A 16,088-nucleotide genomic window follows, 5' to 3' on the forward strand; every position below is an offset into this window, starting at 1 on the left:
TCCTCTGAACTCCACAAGATGGTGATCTCATTTCTACTAAACAGACAGGACTTCTCTATGGAATACAGACAGGAAGTGATGTCAGGAACAGACAGGAAGTGATGTTGGGAACAGACAGGAAGTGATGTGGAATAAAGACAGGCTGTGCCATTCGGTGTGAATGAGATCGGAGACATTGCAGGGAGTAGCAGCAGAGGAGGTAATAAGATGTTAGGTTCTATTTACACCCAGTAACCCCCCGTCATGTCCGTCCTCTTCCTCCATAGTCATGTCCGTCCTCTTCCTCCATAGTCATGTGATGTCTTTTATCTCCAGCAGATGATACACATCAATACACCTTACCACTACAAGGACGTCATGATGGAGGACCACCAGAGAGGACACAAGGACGTCATGATGGAGGACCACCAGAGAGGACACAAGGATCTCTACAAGGACGTCATGATGGACAATCAGCCGCCCCTCACATCACCGGGTAAGAGGAGACTTTATTGTAAAGGAGAGAGCAGTACGGAGGATCCACCTAGATCCCCCATCATCTGATAAACACATAGAAACAATGGATTCAGTCAGTGTGTGTGTTTCCTACAGATGGATCCAGTCATGGGAACCCACCAGAGAGATGTCCCCGTCCTCTGTATTCCCGGGATTCCACACAGGAAGGTCACACCATCCCTCACCATCCTCAGGAAGATGGATCCAGTCATGGGAACCCACCAGAGAGATGTCCCCGTCCTCTGTATTCCCGGGATTCCACACAGGAAGGTCACACCATCCCTCACCATCATCAGGTAGATGAGGAACAATCACTGATAGTATCATTAGGATCTGTACATTATCTGCATTGTTACCATTGATGTCATTTTTATTATATATTCAGAGTGGAAACCTGAGAGATTCTACAGTTGAAGTTAAAGAAGAGATAAAAGAAGAGGAGGATGAGGATGGGGGTATGGAAGAGTCAGAGCTTCTAAAAGAACACAAAGATCTGTACCAGGACACCATGGTGGAGTCACCCAGCTACAGGAACCCCCCAGAGAGATGTCCCCGTCCTCTGTATTCCCGGGATTCCACACAGGAAGGTCACACCATCCCTCACCATCATCAGGTAGATATTAATATACAGTATTTATATAGCGGCAGAAGGTGTGCTCAGCGCTGTACATTATAGTGGGGACAGAACATGAGACAATACAGTAACAATACAATACACGAGGGGGGCGAGGGCCCTGATCCTTGGAGCTTACAATCTAGGAGGGAGGGGGTAGTGGTACAGGAGGAAGTGGCTGTGGGGGATGGAGTGGTAGGAGGAGTGGAGGAGATCGGCTGTTAGGTGAGGGTGGGGTAGGCTTCCCTGAAGAGATGGGTTTTCAGGGTGTGCCTAAAGGTGAGTAGGGTAGGTGACAGTCTGATGGATTGGGGTAGTGAGTTCCAGAGGATGGGGGAAGGCCTGGAGAAGTCCTGCAGTCGGGCGTGGGAGGAGGAGACCAGGGAGCTAGAAAGTAGGAGGTCTTGTGAGGAGCGAAGATTACGGGTTGGGTGGTATTTGGGTATCAGGTCGGTGAGGTAATTTGGGGCGGAGTTATGATTGGCTTTGTATGTCAGTGTTAGTAGTTTGAATTTAATGAGTTGGGCAATTGGGAGCCAATGGAGGGAATGACAGAGGGGGGTGGAGGCCAGTGGAGGGAATGACAGAGGGGGGTGGAGCCAGTAGAGGGAATGACAGAGGGGGGTGGAGGCCAGTGGAGGGAATGACAGAGGGGGGTGGAGGCCAGTGGAGGGAATGACAGAGGGGGGTGGAGGACACTGAGTGGAGGCCAGTGGAGGGAATGACAGAGGGGGGTGGAGGACACTAAATGGAGGCCAGTGGAGGGAATGACAGAGGGGGGTGGAGGACACTAAATGGAGGCCAGTGGAGGGAATGACAGAGGGGGGTGGAGGACACTGAATGGAGGCCAGTGGAGGGAATGACAGAGGGGGTGGAGGACACTGAATGGAGGCCAGTGGAGGGAATGACAGAGGGGGTGGAGGCCAGTGGAGGGATTGGCAGAGAGGGGTGGCAAAAGCGGAGCGGTTGGTAAGGTGGATGAGTCTGGCCGCTGAGTTCAGGATAGCCTGTGATGAGGTAGGCTGGTGAGGAGGGGAGGCCGGTGGTGCGGGATGGCCGGTGGTGAGGTCGGCCGGTGGTGCGGGATGGCCGGTGGTGCGGGATGGCCAGTGAGGAGGGAGGCCGGTGAGGACAGAGTCCGGTGGTGCGGGATGGCCGGTGGTGCGGGATGGCCGGTGAGGACAGAGGCCGGTGGTGCGGGAGGCCGGTGATGAGGCAGTTGCAGTAGTCCACACGTGAGATGATAATGGGGTAGATGATGACAATTATTGGTAGGTGGGATTTATACTCGGCATGTTTGTTACAATGAATGTTTTATTATATCTCTCAGAGTGGAATCCTCGGGGATGATAATATTGATGGTAAAGAAGAGTATAAAGAGGAGGATGAGGAGGATGGAGTGATGGAGGAGTTTTCAGAAGGACACAAGGAGATGATGGAGCCACCTAATACCAGGAAGCCACCAGAGAGATGTCCCCGTCCTCTGTATTCCCGGGATTCCACACAGGAAGGTCACACCATCCCTCACCATTGCAAGGTTGGTGGGATGGAGCATCTAGAACATGGATTCATACAGACAATGTGTGGAGTTTCTGTGACCTTCTATCTTCCAGATGATATTTCCTCTCCTTCTCTTGATGTAGAGTGGAGATCCAATCGATATAGAATTTGAGGTGAAAGCAGAAGAAGAGGCGTATGTGAGGGATGATCAGCAGTCTATGGAGGAGGATGGAATAACGGGGACATTTATAGAGGAGGACACTCCTACAGAGATCAGCACAGGTGGGTCATGAACACCAAATCCATTCCTCCACCCATACTGCTCACTGATTGGTCCAGAGTAGGGCGGGGGCGGGGTGATATCAGCCTGTAATACATCAGAAGAAACAATGCCGTCCCGATTGATCCGGTAAACGTATCTGGATTATATCTGCGACTCACTTCAATAAAAGCGTGGATTGTAAACCTGAAATACTGGAACTCAGAAAAAATGGCGGCTGATTGGCGCATTACCGCCTACAAAGTGGTTCCTTCCATCCCATGCGGAGTCATGTGACCTACAAACGTCCAATGCCATGTTGTATGTATTAGATCACACGGGTCATAGAAAGGTTGTCATTCACATGGTGGACGTGCTGTAATCATAGAGGGGAGTGGAGGCCAGTGGAGGGAATGACAGAGGGGGGTGCAGGACACTGAATGGAGGTCAGTGGAGGGGTTGGCAGAGAGGGGTGGAGGTCAGTGGAGGGATTGGTAGAGAGGGGTGGAGGGATTGGCAGAGAGGGGTGGAGGACACTGAATGGAAGCTAGTGGAGGGATTGGCAGAGAGGGGTGGAGGACACTGAATGGAAGCCAGTGGAGGGATTGGCAGAGAGGGGTGGAGGTCAGTGGAGGGATTGGCAGAGAGGGGTGGAGTACACTGAATGGAGGTCAGTGGAGGGATTGGCAGAGAGGGGTGGAGGTCAGTGGAGGGATTGGCAGAGAGGGGTGGAGGGATTGGCAGAGAGGGGTGAAGGTCAGTGGAGGGATTGGCAGAGAGGGGTGGAGGACACTGAATGGAGGTCAGTGGAGGGATTGGCAGAGAGGGGTGGAGGTCAGTGAAGCGATTGGCAGAGAGGGGTGAAGGTCAGTGGAGGGGTTGGCAGAGAGGGGTGGAGGACAGTGAATGAAGGCCAGTGGAGGGAATGACAGAGGGGGGTGGAGGACAGTGGAGGGATTGGCAGAGAGGGGTGGAGGTCAGTGGAGGGATTGGCAGAGAGGGGCGGCAGTCACTGATTGGTTGGTAAGGTGTATGAGTCTAGCAGCAGCATTCATAATAGACTGAAGGGGGTGTGGCCTGTGTGACGGTAGACCAGTTAGGAGGGAGTTGCAGTAATGGAGGCGGGATATAACAAGGCGTGGATGAGTTTGTGGTGTCATTGGTCAGGAAGGGGCGGAGTTTGGCGATGTTCCGGGGGTTGAGGCGGCAGGATTTAGCCGGTGATTGGATGTGGGGGCCGGAAGGAGGGGTCAGAGTCTAGGGTGACGCCCAGCACCCCGGCATGAGGGGCTTATTAGAGGCTCAGTGCGCTTCCTATAGGGGTGTATGAGACCTGCGTCCCGTATCACTGACCGTATACAACATAGTATATACTATATACCACCTAGAGCCCAAACATTTCCCTCACACTCGGGCTGCAGGCAGAACAACCAACTTTCCGGATTCCCATCTAAAGTCACTCAGCCAATCAGACTGTTACTGGCCACCGGAGGAAGTGAGCCGTGTCTCTGAAATCACCGAAAAGACTCCTTAGAACGGTTGCCTCGTCATATTCTAGATTGCCTCGTGCTCATCCAAGATGGAGCTGCATCTCATGCCTCTTCCCTCCTCGTGGATACCGCACCCTATGAAGACGCCGAGCGTGATGACGTCATATCCCGTTTCCCTGCATTCATCATTTTTCCATGATTTCATCCCTCGGAGGTAATAAATACAACATGGCATTGAAGGTTTGTAGGTCACATGACTCCGCATGGGATGGAATGAAGCACTTTGTAGGCGGTAATGTGCCAGTCAGCCGCCATTTGTTCTGTGTTCAGCCTGTAATCCCGGGTCACTTCCCTGAGCTGTGTTCCCCGTCCTGTATTCCTGGATTTCTCTCCCATAATCTTCCTTCTCTGTTATCTGCTGGCTGTGCCGGGTGGAGGGATATGTCTGGAGTGTCTCAGACCCAAGTCACTGAGTGCAGTCTCAGGAGATGGGAGGCAGCGGTGTGGGACCTACATAGTTACATAGTTAGTCTGGCTGAAAAAAAGACATCCATCTAGTTGTACCATTAATAATAAAAGTTATAATCCGACACCCACAGCTGATCCACCAGAAGGCAAAACCCAGCAAAGCACGATCCGATCTCCTCCTGCAGGGAAAACATTCCTCCCTGACCCCCCCGAGAGGCAATCGGATATTCCCGGGATCAACTTTCCCTATAAATGTTATATCCAGTTATATTCTGTGTATCCAAGAAAGGATCCAGGACTTTCCTCCAGCAACCCCCCCTTATGTATTATACATGGAGATCATATCCCCCCCTTATGTATTATACATGGCGATCATATCCCCCCCTTATGTATTATACATGGTGATCATATCCCCCCCTTATGTATTATACATGGCGATCATATCCCCCCCTTATGTATTATACATGGAGATCATATCCCCCTTATGTATTATACATGGAGATCATATCCCCCTTATGTATTATACATGGAGATCATATCCCCCCTTATGTATTATACATGGTGATCATATCCCCCCCTTATGTATTATACATGGTGATCATATCCCCCCCTTATGTATTATACATGGTGATCATATCCCCCCCTTATGTATTATACATGGAGATCATATCCCCCCCTATGTATTATACATGGAGATCATATCCCCCCTTATGTATTATACATGGAGATCATATCCCCCCTTATGTATTATACATGGAGATCATATCCCCCCTTATGTATTATACATGGAGATCATATCCCCCCTTATGTATTATACATGGAGATCATATCCCCCCTTATGTATTATACACGGAGATCATATCCCCCCCCTTATGTATTATACATGGAGATCATATCCCCCCTTATGTATTATACATGGAAATCATATCCCCCCTTATGTATTATACATGGAGATCATATCCCCCCTTATGTATTATACATGGAGATCATATCCCCCCTTATGTATTATACATGGAGATCATATCCCCCCCTTATGTATTATACATGGAGATCCTATCCCCCTTATGTATTATACATGGAGATCATATCCCCCCTTATGTATTATACATGGAGATCATATCCCCCTTATGTATTATACATGGAGATCATATCCCCCCTTATGTATTATACATGGAGATCATATCCCCCCTTATGTATTATACATGGAGATCATATCCCCCCTTATGTATTATACATGGAGATCATATCCCCCCTTATGTATTATACATGGAGATCATATCCCCCCCTTATGTATTATACATGGAGATCCTATCCCCCTTATGTATTATACATGGAGATCATATCCCCCCTTATGTATTATACATGGAGATCATATCCCCCCCTTATGTATTATACATGGAGATCATATCCCCCCTTATGTATTATACATGGAGATCATATCCCCCCCTTATGTATTATACATGGTGATCATATCCCCCCCCTTATGTATTATACATGGAGATCATATCCCCCCCTTATGTATTATACATGGTGATCATATCCCCCCCTTATGTATTATACATGGTGATCATATCCCCCCTTATGTATTATACATGGAGATCATATCCCCCCTTATGTATTATACATGGAGATCATATCCCCCCTTATGTATTATACATGGAGATCATATCCCCCCTTATGTATTATACATGGTGATCATATCCCCCCTTATGTATTATACATGGAGATCATATCCCCCCTTATGTATTATACATGGATATCATATCCCCCCTTATGTATTATACATGGATATCATATCTCCCCTTATGTATTATACATGGAGATCATATCCCCCTTATGTATTATACATGGAGATCATATCCCCCTTATGTATTATACATGGAGATCATATCCCCCTTATGTATTATACATGGAGATCATATCCCCCTTATGTATTATACATGGATATCATATCTCCCCTTATGTATTATACATGGAGATCATATCCCCCCTTATGTATTATACATGGAGATCATATCCCCCCTTATGTATTATACATGGAGATCATATCCCCCCTTATGTATTATACATGGATATCATATCTCCCCTTATGTATTATACATGGAGATCATATCCCCCCTTATGTATTATACATGGAGATCATATCCCCCCTTATGTATTATACATGGAGATCATATCCCCCCCCCTTATGTATTATACATGGAGATCATATCCCCCTTATGTATTATACATGGAGATCATATCCCCCCTTATGTATTATACATGGAGATCATATCCCCCCCTTATGTATTATACATGGAGATCATATCCCCCCCTTATGTATTATACATGGAGATCATATCCCCCCCTTATGTATTATACATGGAGATCATATCCCCCCCTTATGTATTATACATGGAGATCATATCCCCCCCTTATGTATTATACATGGAGATCATATCCCCCCCTTATGTATTATACATGGAGATCATATCCCCCCCTTATGTATTATACATGGAGATCATATCCCCCCCTTATGTATTATACATGGAGATCATATCCCCCCCTTATGTATTATACATGGAGATCATATCCCCCCTTATGTATTATACATGGAGATCATATCCCCCCCTTATGTATTATACATGGAGATCATATCCCCCCCTTATGTATTATACATGGAGATCATATCCCCCCCTTATGTATTATACATGGAGATCATATCCCCCCCTTATGTATTATACATGGAGATCATATCCCCCCTTATGTATTATACATGGAGATCATATCCCCCCTTATGTATTATACATGGAGATCATATCCCCCTTATGTATTATACATGGAGATCATATCCCCCCTTATGTATTATACATGGAGATCATATCCCCCCCTTATGTATTATACATGGAGATCATATCCCCCCTTATGTATTATACATGGAGATCATATCCCCCCCTTATGTATTATACATGGAGATCATATCCCCCCTTATGTATTATACATGGAGATCATATCCCCCCTTATGTATTATACATGGAGATCATATCCCCCCTTATGTATTATACATGGAGATCATATCCCCCCTTATGTATTATACATGGAGATCATATCCCCCCCTTATGTATTATACATGGAGATCATATCCCCCCTTATGTATTATACATGGAGATCATATCCCCCCTTATATATTATACATGGAGATCATATCCCCCCTTATGTATTATACATGGAAATCATATCCCCCCCTTATGTATTATACATGGAGATCATATCCCCCCCTTATGTATTATACATGGAGATCATATCCCCCCTTATGTATTATACATGGAGATCATATCCCCCCTTATGTATTGGGATTTTTAATATCAGACCCTATATTGTTTATAAATATATTAATAAGTTGGGGTCCCAACACTGAGCCTTGGGGTACCCCACTAATAACACTGAGCCTTGGGGTACCCCACTAATAACACTGAACCTTGAGGTACACCACTAATAACACTGAGCCTTGGGGTACCCCACTGACACCCCTAGACCATGCAGAGTATGAATCATTAACCACTACTCTCTGAATACGATCTTTCAGCCAGTTTTCTATCCATTTATATTCAGATTTTTCCAGCCCATAGACTTTACCTTACACCTTAGCCGTGTGTGGGGAACTGTGTCCGAGTATACCACGTCCACCATCACCCCTCTGTCCAAGTATACCAAGTCCACCGCCACCCCTCTGTCCGAGTGTGCCACGTCCACCGCCACCCTTCTGTCCGAGTGTGCCACGTCCACCGCCACCCCTCTGTCCGAGTGTGCCACGTCCACCGCCACCCCTCTGTCCGAGTGTGCCACGTCCACCGCCACCCCTCTGTCCGAGTGTGCCACGTCCACCGCCACCCCTCTGTCCGAGTGTGCCACGTCCACCGCCACCCCTCTGTCCGAGTGTGCCACGTCCACCGCCACCCCTCTGTCCGAGTGTGCCACGTCCACCGCCACCCCTCTGTCCGAGTGTACCACGTCCACCGCCACCCCTCTGTCCACGGATTTCCTCACCTCCAATCTAACCGGTTTCATGATGGTTTAATCCCAGCTCACCTCTACATGTTGTCTACAGTAAACATTTCAGTTTCCACTGATTACAGAATACTAATACTGAGAGTCCTGACCCTTATACTATATAACTTGTACATTACATCCTCCTGACCCCTGCACTATATACTCCATGTTGTACATTACATCCTCCTGACCCCTGCACTATATACTCTATGTTGTACATTACATACTCCTGACCCCTGCACTGTATACTCCGTGTTGTACATTCTATACTCCTGACCCCTGCACTATATACTCCGTGTTATACATTCCATACTCCTGACTCCTGCACTATATACTCCGTGTTGTACATTCCATACTCCTGACCCCTGCACTATATACTCCGTGTTGTACATTCCATACTCCTGACTCCTGCACTATATACTCCGTGTTGTACATTCCATACTCCTGACCCCTGCACTATATACTCCGTGTTGTACATTACATACTCCTGACCCCTGCACTATATATAGTCCTGACCCCTGCTCTCCCCCTCCCCCCACTGCTATATATACACATAATATGGATTCTCTTTTGTTCCCCCCATTCCCTCCCAGCTGGGCATTTTATATCGGATGATGTGATTGGAGCACAGACTTTTACATGGTGATAATAATGTGATAACATCCTTCAACCAGAAAGTGATAATGAGGGAGGAGCCAATACCCCAATGATGGTGGTCTTCAGGATGAGGGAGGAGCCAATACCCCAATGATGGTGGTCTTCAGGGTCAGGATGAGGGAAGAGTCAATACCCCAATGATGGTGGTCTTCAGGATCAGGAAGGAGTCAATACCTCAGTGATGGTGGTCTTGAGGGTCAGGATGGTGGAGGAGTCAATACCCCAATGACGGTGGTCTTCAGGATGAGGGAGGAGTCAATACCCCAATGATGGTGGTCTTCAGGGTCAGAATGGGGGAGGAGTCAATTCCTCAATGATGGTGGTCTTCAGGGTCAGGATGAGGGAGGAGTCAATACCCCAATGATAGTGGTCTTCAGGATGAGGGAGGAGTCAATACCCCAATGATGGTGGTCTTCAGGATGGGGGAGGAGTCAATACTCCAATGATGGTGGTCTTTAGGGTCAGGATGAGCGAGGAGTCAATACCCCAATGATGGTGGTCTTCAGGATGAGGGAGGAGTCAATACCCCAATGATGGTGGTCTTTAGGATGAGGGAGGAGTCAATACCCCAATCCTGGTGGTCTTCAGGATGGGGGAGGAGTCAATACCCCAAATCTGGTGGTCTTCAGGATGGGAGAGGAGTCAATACCCCAATGCTGGTGGTCTTCAGGATGAGGGAGGAGTCAGTACCCCAATGATGGTGGTCTTCAAGATGAGGGAGGAGTCAATACCCCAATGATGGTGGTCTTCAAGGTGAGGGAAGAGTTAATACCCCAATGATAGTGGTCTTCAGGGTCAGGATGGGGGAGGAGTCAATACCCCAATAATGGTGGTCTTCAAGGTCAGGATGAGGGAGGAGTCAATACCCCAATGACGATGGTCTTCAGGATGAGGGAGGATTCAATACCCCAATGATGGTGGTCTTCAGGATGAGGGAGGACTCATTACCCCAATGATGGTGGTCTTCAGGATGAGGGAGGAGTCAATACCCCAATCCTGGTGGTCTTCAGGATGGGGGAGGAGTCAATACCCCAAATCTGGTGGTCTTCAGGATGGGAGAGGAGTCAGTACCCCAATGATGGTGGTCTTCAAGATGAGGGAGGAGTCAATACCCCAATGATGGTGGTCTTCAAGGTGAGGGAAGAGTTAATACCCCAATGATAGTGGTCTTCAGGGTCAGGATGGGGGAGGAGTCAATACCCCAATAATGGTGGTCTTCAAGGTCAGGATGAGGGAGGAGTCAATACCCCAATGACGATGGTCTTCAGGATGAGGGAGGATTCAATACCCCAATGATGGTGGTCTTCAGGATGAGGGAGGACTCATTACCCCAATGATGGTGGTCTTCAGGATGAGGGAGGAGTCAATACCCCAATGATCGTGGTCTTCAGGGTCAGGATGAGGGAGGAGTCAATACCCCAATGATGGTGGTCTTCAGGATCAGTCCAGTCGTCATCTTGGTTGTTCTCCCCCCATCCTCACTCTCTGACCTCTGGTGGGGCTCAGCCCCGCTGTTCTTCATGAATAATCATGGAGTAAATCAGGAAGTGCAGTACTTCTTGTGTGGGGAAGATGGCGATGAGTGATAGAGGGGGTGGGGACCCTCGTCCTATAATCCCCTCATCACTGTCCCTCCTATAAAAGACAGTTCTGGTTGTTTCCTCCCTCTCTGACTAAGGTCCATGAATAAAGAAATGACCTGGTAGGAGATCAGAGGAGCCATTTCCTAGTTCCCTTGAGGGTGGAATTGTAAGCTCCTCAGAGACCAAGCTGCCTGATGTGGGTGGAGTCCTGGTTTGGGGGAACCAATCAGCTCCTGTCTAGTAATCCTCTTTGTCTTTGTATTTTAGTCCATGGCCGGGAGATGAGGAAAACCTCCGAGGATTGTCTCACTTTGTCTCCAGACTGGAAAGTAGAAGATGAGGACATCACACAGTATAGTCCAGGAGAAAACCCGGCTCCCTCCAATGTCCATCCGGCACCACCCAGTGTAGATGGACCATCGGATTCCTTATATCCTGAGGAACCTCAGACTGTGCGGGACCGGGCCGGCCATCCAACAGGGAAGAGGTTCTCCTGTCCTGAGTGCGGGAAATGTTTCCATTATAAATCCCGTCTTAATGTGCATATAAGATCTCACACGGGAGAGAAGCCGTATTCCTGTCCTGAGTGCGGGAAATGTTTCCAATATAAATCTAAACTAAATGTGCATATAAGATCTCACACGGGGGAGAAGCCGTATTCCTGTCCGGCACCACCCAGTGTAGATGGACCATCGGATTCCTCGTATCCTGAGGAACCTCAGACTGTGCAGGACTGGGCCGGCCATCCAACAGGGAAGAGGTTCTCCTGTCCTGAGTGCGGGAAATGTTTCCGTTATAAATCCGGTCTTAATGTGCATATAAGATGTCACATGGAAGAGAAGCCGTGTTCCTGTCCTGAGTGCGGCAAATGTTTCCAATATAAATCCGTTCTTGAGGAGCATATAAGATCTCACACGGGGAAGAAGCCGTATTCCTGTCCTGAGTGCGGGAAATGTTTCCATTATAAATCCCATCTTAATTTGCATGAAAGATCTCACACGGGGGAGAAGCCATATTCCTGTCCTGAGTGCGGGAAATGTTTCCAATATAAATACAATCTTAATAGTCATAAAAGATCTCACACGGGGGAGATGCCGTATTCCTGTCCTGAGTGCGGAAAATGTTTCAAACTTAAATCTAAACTAAACGTGCATATAAGATCTCACACGGGGGAGAAGCCGTATTCTTGTTCTGAGTGCGGGAAATGTTTTGTAGAAAAATCAACACTTATCATACATCAGAGGTCTCACACGGGGGAGAAGCCATATTCCTGTCCTGACTGTGGGAAATGTTTTATAGCAAAATCAACACTTATCGTACATCAGAGGTCTCACACAGGGGAGAAGCCATATTCCTGTCCTGAGTGTGGGAAATGTTTTTCCTATAAGTCCTATCTTTCCAGACATCAGAGATCTCACATGGGAGAGAAGCCCTATTCCTGTCCTGAGTGTGGGAAATGTTTTCCCTATAAGTCCTATCTTTCCAGACATCAGAGATTTCATGCGGGAGAGAAGCCGTATTCCTGTCCTGAGTGCGGGAAATGTTTTTCTACAAAACAAACACTTATCGTACATCAGATGTCTCACACGGGGGAGAAGCCACATTCCTGTCCTGAGTGCGGCAAATGTTTCCAATATAAATCCGTTCTTGAGGAGCATATAAGATCTCACACGGGGAAGAAGCCGTATTCCTGTCCTGAGTGCGGGAAATGTTTCCATTATAAATCCCATCTTAATTTGCATGAAAGATCTCACACGGGGGAGAAGCCATATTCCTGTCCTGAGTGCGGGAAATGTTTCCAATATAAATACAATCTTAATAGTCATGAAAGATCTCACACGGGGGAGAAGCCGTATTCCTGTCCTGAGTGCGGAAAATGTTTCAAACTTAAATCTAAACTAAACGTGCATATAAGATCTCACACGGGGGAGAAGCCGTATTCTTGTTCTGAGTGCGGGAAATGTTTTGTAGAAAAATCAACACTTATCATACATCAGAGGTCTCACACGGGGGAGAAGCCATATTCCTGTCCTGACTGTGGGAAATGTTTTATAGCAAAATCAACACTTATCGTACATCAGAGGTCTCACACAGGGGAGAAGCCATATTCCTGTCCTGAGTGTGGGAAATGTTTTTCCTATAAGTCCTATCTTTCCAGACATCAGAGATCTCACACGGGAGAGAAGCCCTATTCCTGTCCTGAGTGCGGGAAATGTTTTTCACGGAAGTCCCATCTTCACACACATCAGAGATCTCACACGAGGGAGAAGCCGTATTCTTGTCCTTAGTGCGGGAAATGGTTTTCATATACTCACAGTCTTTACAAACATCAGAGATCTCACACGGGGGAGAAGCCACTTTCCTGTCCTGAGTGCGGGAAATGTTCCTCACTGAAGTCCTGTCTTCCTGTACATCAGGGATTATATTGTGGTAGACAGATCAGACCGGGGTCAGTCCTTATTGGGGGGCGGAATGGGGAAAGATTAGGGGAGGGCTATGGCAGATGGTAAGAAGGTTTCCATGTTACAAACAACCAGTGGAATTTGTACCATTTGTATGAAAATAAAAAATACACAAAATCCGTGTGAACAAGCTGTCAGTGAATGAAGGAGATGTCAGTGAAGGAACAAGGTGTCAGGGAATGGTGTCAGTGAATGAAGGAGGTGTTAGTGAACGAAGGAGGTGTCAGTGAATGGACAAGGTGTCAGTGAATGGAGATGTCAGTGAATGAAGGAGGAGTCAGTGAATGAAGGAGGTGTCAGTGAATGAAGGAGGTGTCGTTGAATGGAAGTGTTTGTTCCCCAATGCCAGAAGTGTGCCCAGCACAATAGGTGAGTTGGAAGGTTTGGTGAATGAAGAGAACTAGGATTGGATTGGTATTGCTGAATCTTGGCTTCATTCCTCACATGACTGGGCCATTCATATTCCTGGCTAGGTTCTCTTTTGGAGAGACGGGGGAAATAGGAAAGGGGGTGGGGTCTGTCTGGAAGAGGAAAGGGGGTGGAGTCTGTCTGGAATAGGAAAGGGATGGAGTCTGTCTGGAAGAGGAAAGGGGGTGGAGTCTGTCTGGAAAAGGAAAGGGGGTGGAGTCTGGATTAGAAAAGGGGTGGAGTCTGTCTCTGTGAGAAGTGATCTCAGCGAGTGTGAGAGGACCTAGGTGATGGAGAGTGTGATGAGGCTAAAGTATTATGGGTGGAGCTGCACATGGGGGGCGGTACTACAAAGGTCATCATTGGAGTTTGTTATAAGCCTCCTATTGTTAATGAGGAGGTGGAGACTCAGCTCCTCCCACAGATGGAAAGGGCAGGGACAATGATAATAATGGGGGATGGTAACTACCTGGAAACTGACTGGAGTAATGGGACTGCAGGAACAGTTAAAGGACAAAAATGTATAAACCTACTACAGGACAATTGTATGGTTCAGTTCATAGAGGCCCCAACTAGGAATGATGCTCTGCTGGACCTGTGTCATAGAGGCCCCAACAAGGAATGATGCTCTGCTGAACCTGTATCATAGAGGCCCCAACTAGGAATGATGCTCTGCTGGACCTGTGTCATAGAGGCCCCAACTAGGAATGATGCTCTGCTGCACCTGTGTCATAGAGACCCCAACTAGGAATGATGCTCTGCTGGACCTGTGTCATAGAGGCTCCAACTAGGAATGATGTTCTGCTGGACCTGTGTCATAGAGGCCCCAATTAGGAATGATGCTCTGCTGGACCTGGTCATAGATGCCCCAGCTAGGAATGATGCTCTGCTGGACCTGGTCATAGAGACCCCAACTAGGAATGATGCTCTGCTGGACCTGTGTCATAGAGGCCTCAACTAGGAATGATGCTCTGCTGGACCTGGTCATAGAGACCCCAACTAGGAATGATGCTCTGCTGGACCTGTGTCATAGACGCCCCAACTAGGAATGATGCTCTGCTGGACCTGTGTCATAGAGGCTCCAACTAGGAATGATGTTCTGCTGGACCTGTGTCATAGAGACCCCAACTAGGAATAATGCTCTGCTGGACCTGTGTCATAGAGGCCCCAATTAGGAATGATGCTCTGCTGGACCTGGTCATAGAGGCCCCAGCTAGGAATGATGCTCTGCTGGACCTGGTCATAGAGACCCCAACTAGGAATGATGCTCTGCTGGACTTGGTCATAGAGGCCCCAAGTAGGAATGATGCTCTGCTGGACTTGGTCATAGAGGCCCCAACTAGGAATGATGCTCTGCTGGACCTGTGTCATAGAGGCCTCAACTAGGAATGATGCTCTGCTGGACTTGGTCATAGAGGCCCCAAGTAGGAATGATGCTCTGCTGGACCTGGTCATAGAGACCCCAACTAGGAATGATGCTCTGCTGGACCTGTGTCATAGACGCCCCAACTAGGAATGATGCTCTGCTGGACCTGTGTCATAGAGGCTCCAACTAGGAATGATGTTCTGCTGGACCTGTGTCATAGAGACCCCAACTAGGAATAATGCTCTGCTGGACCTGTGTCATAGAGGCCCCAATTAGGAATGATGCTCTGCTGGACCTGGTCATAGAGGCCCCAGCTAGGAATGATGCTCTGCTGGACCTGGTCATAGAGACCCCAACTAGGAATGATGCTCTGCTGGACTTGGTCATAGAGGCCCCAAGTAGGAATGATGCTCTGCTGGACTTGGTCATAGAGGCCCCAACTAGGAATGATGCTCTGCTGGACCTGTGTCATAGAGGCCTCAACTAGGAATGATGCTCTGCTGGACCTGTGTCATAGAGGCCTCAACTAGGAATGATGCTCTGCTGGACCTGGTCATCTCCAACCATGCAGAGATTATTACGAATGTCCATATATAGAACATCTGGGTAGCCGTGACCATAACATGATTTCATTTATTAGCTGTAAACAGCGAGCACATACGGGGAGAATAAAAACGCTGAACTTTAAGAGAGCTAATTCTCCAAGGCTGAGAGCTGCTCTCCAAGACTTAGACTGGGAGGAATATTGGCATTGATGA

At 47.8% G+C, this 16,088-nt stretch overlaps 3 protein-coding genes across 3 annotated transcripts in view; all 3 read left to right on the forward strand.

The window, feature by feature from the left end:
* LOC149470542 (uncharacterized) overlaps nt 1-13,673 on the forward strand; it is a 47,142-nt gene extending 33,469 nt beyond the window's left edge. Inside the window, 1 exon segment of the mRNA XM_089662911.1 lies at nt 11,388-13,673. Within this exon segment, the coding sequence (XP_089519037.1) occupies nt 11,388-13,604 (2,217 nt within the window). The 3' untranslated portion in view covers nt 13,605-13,673.
* Nucleotides 1-16,088, forward strand: part of LOC149470540 (uncharacterized) — a 699,116-nt gene that overhangs the window by 109,057 nt on the left and 573,971 nt on the right. The window lies entirely within an intron of this gene.
* On the forward strand, nt 2,410-3,080 carry LOC149470543 (uncharacterized). The gene is made up of 2 exons (XM_089662821.1): nt 2,410-2,645; nt 2,752-3,080. The coding sequence occupies exons 1-2, from the start codon at nt 2,418-2,420 to the stop codon at nt 2,899-2,901; spliced, it is 378 nt and encodes a 125-aa protein (XP_089518947.1). The 5' UTR covers nt 2,410-2,417; the 3' UTR covers nt 2,902-3,080.

The sequence above is a fragment of the Staurois parvus genome, unplaced genomic scaffold (assembly GCF_062004578.1).
Source record: "Staurois parvus isolate SC_StPar_1 unplaced genomic scaffold, SC_StPar_1.0 ptg000039l, whole genome shotgun sequence".
NCBI lineage: Eukaryota > Metazoa > Chordata > Amphibia > Anura > Ranidae > Staurois > Staurois parvus.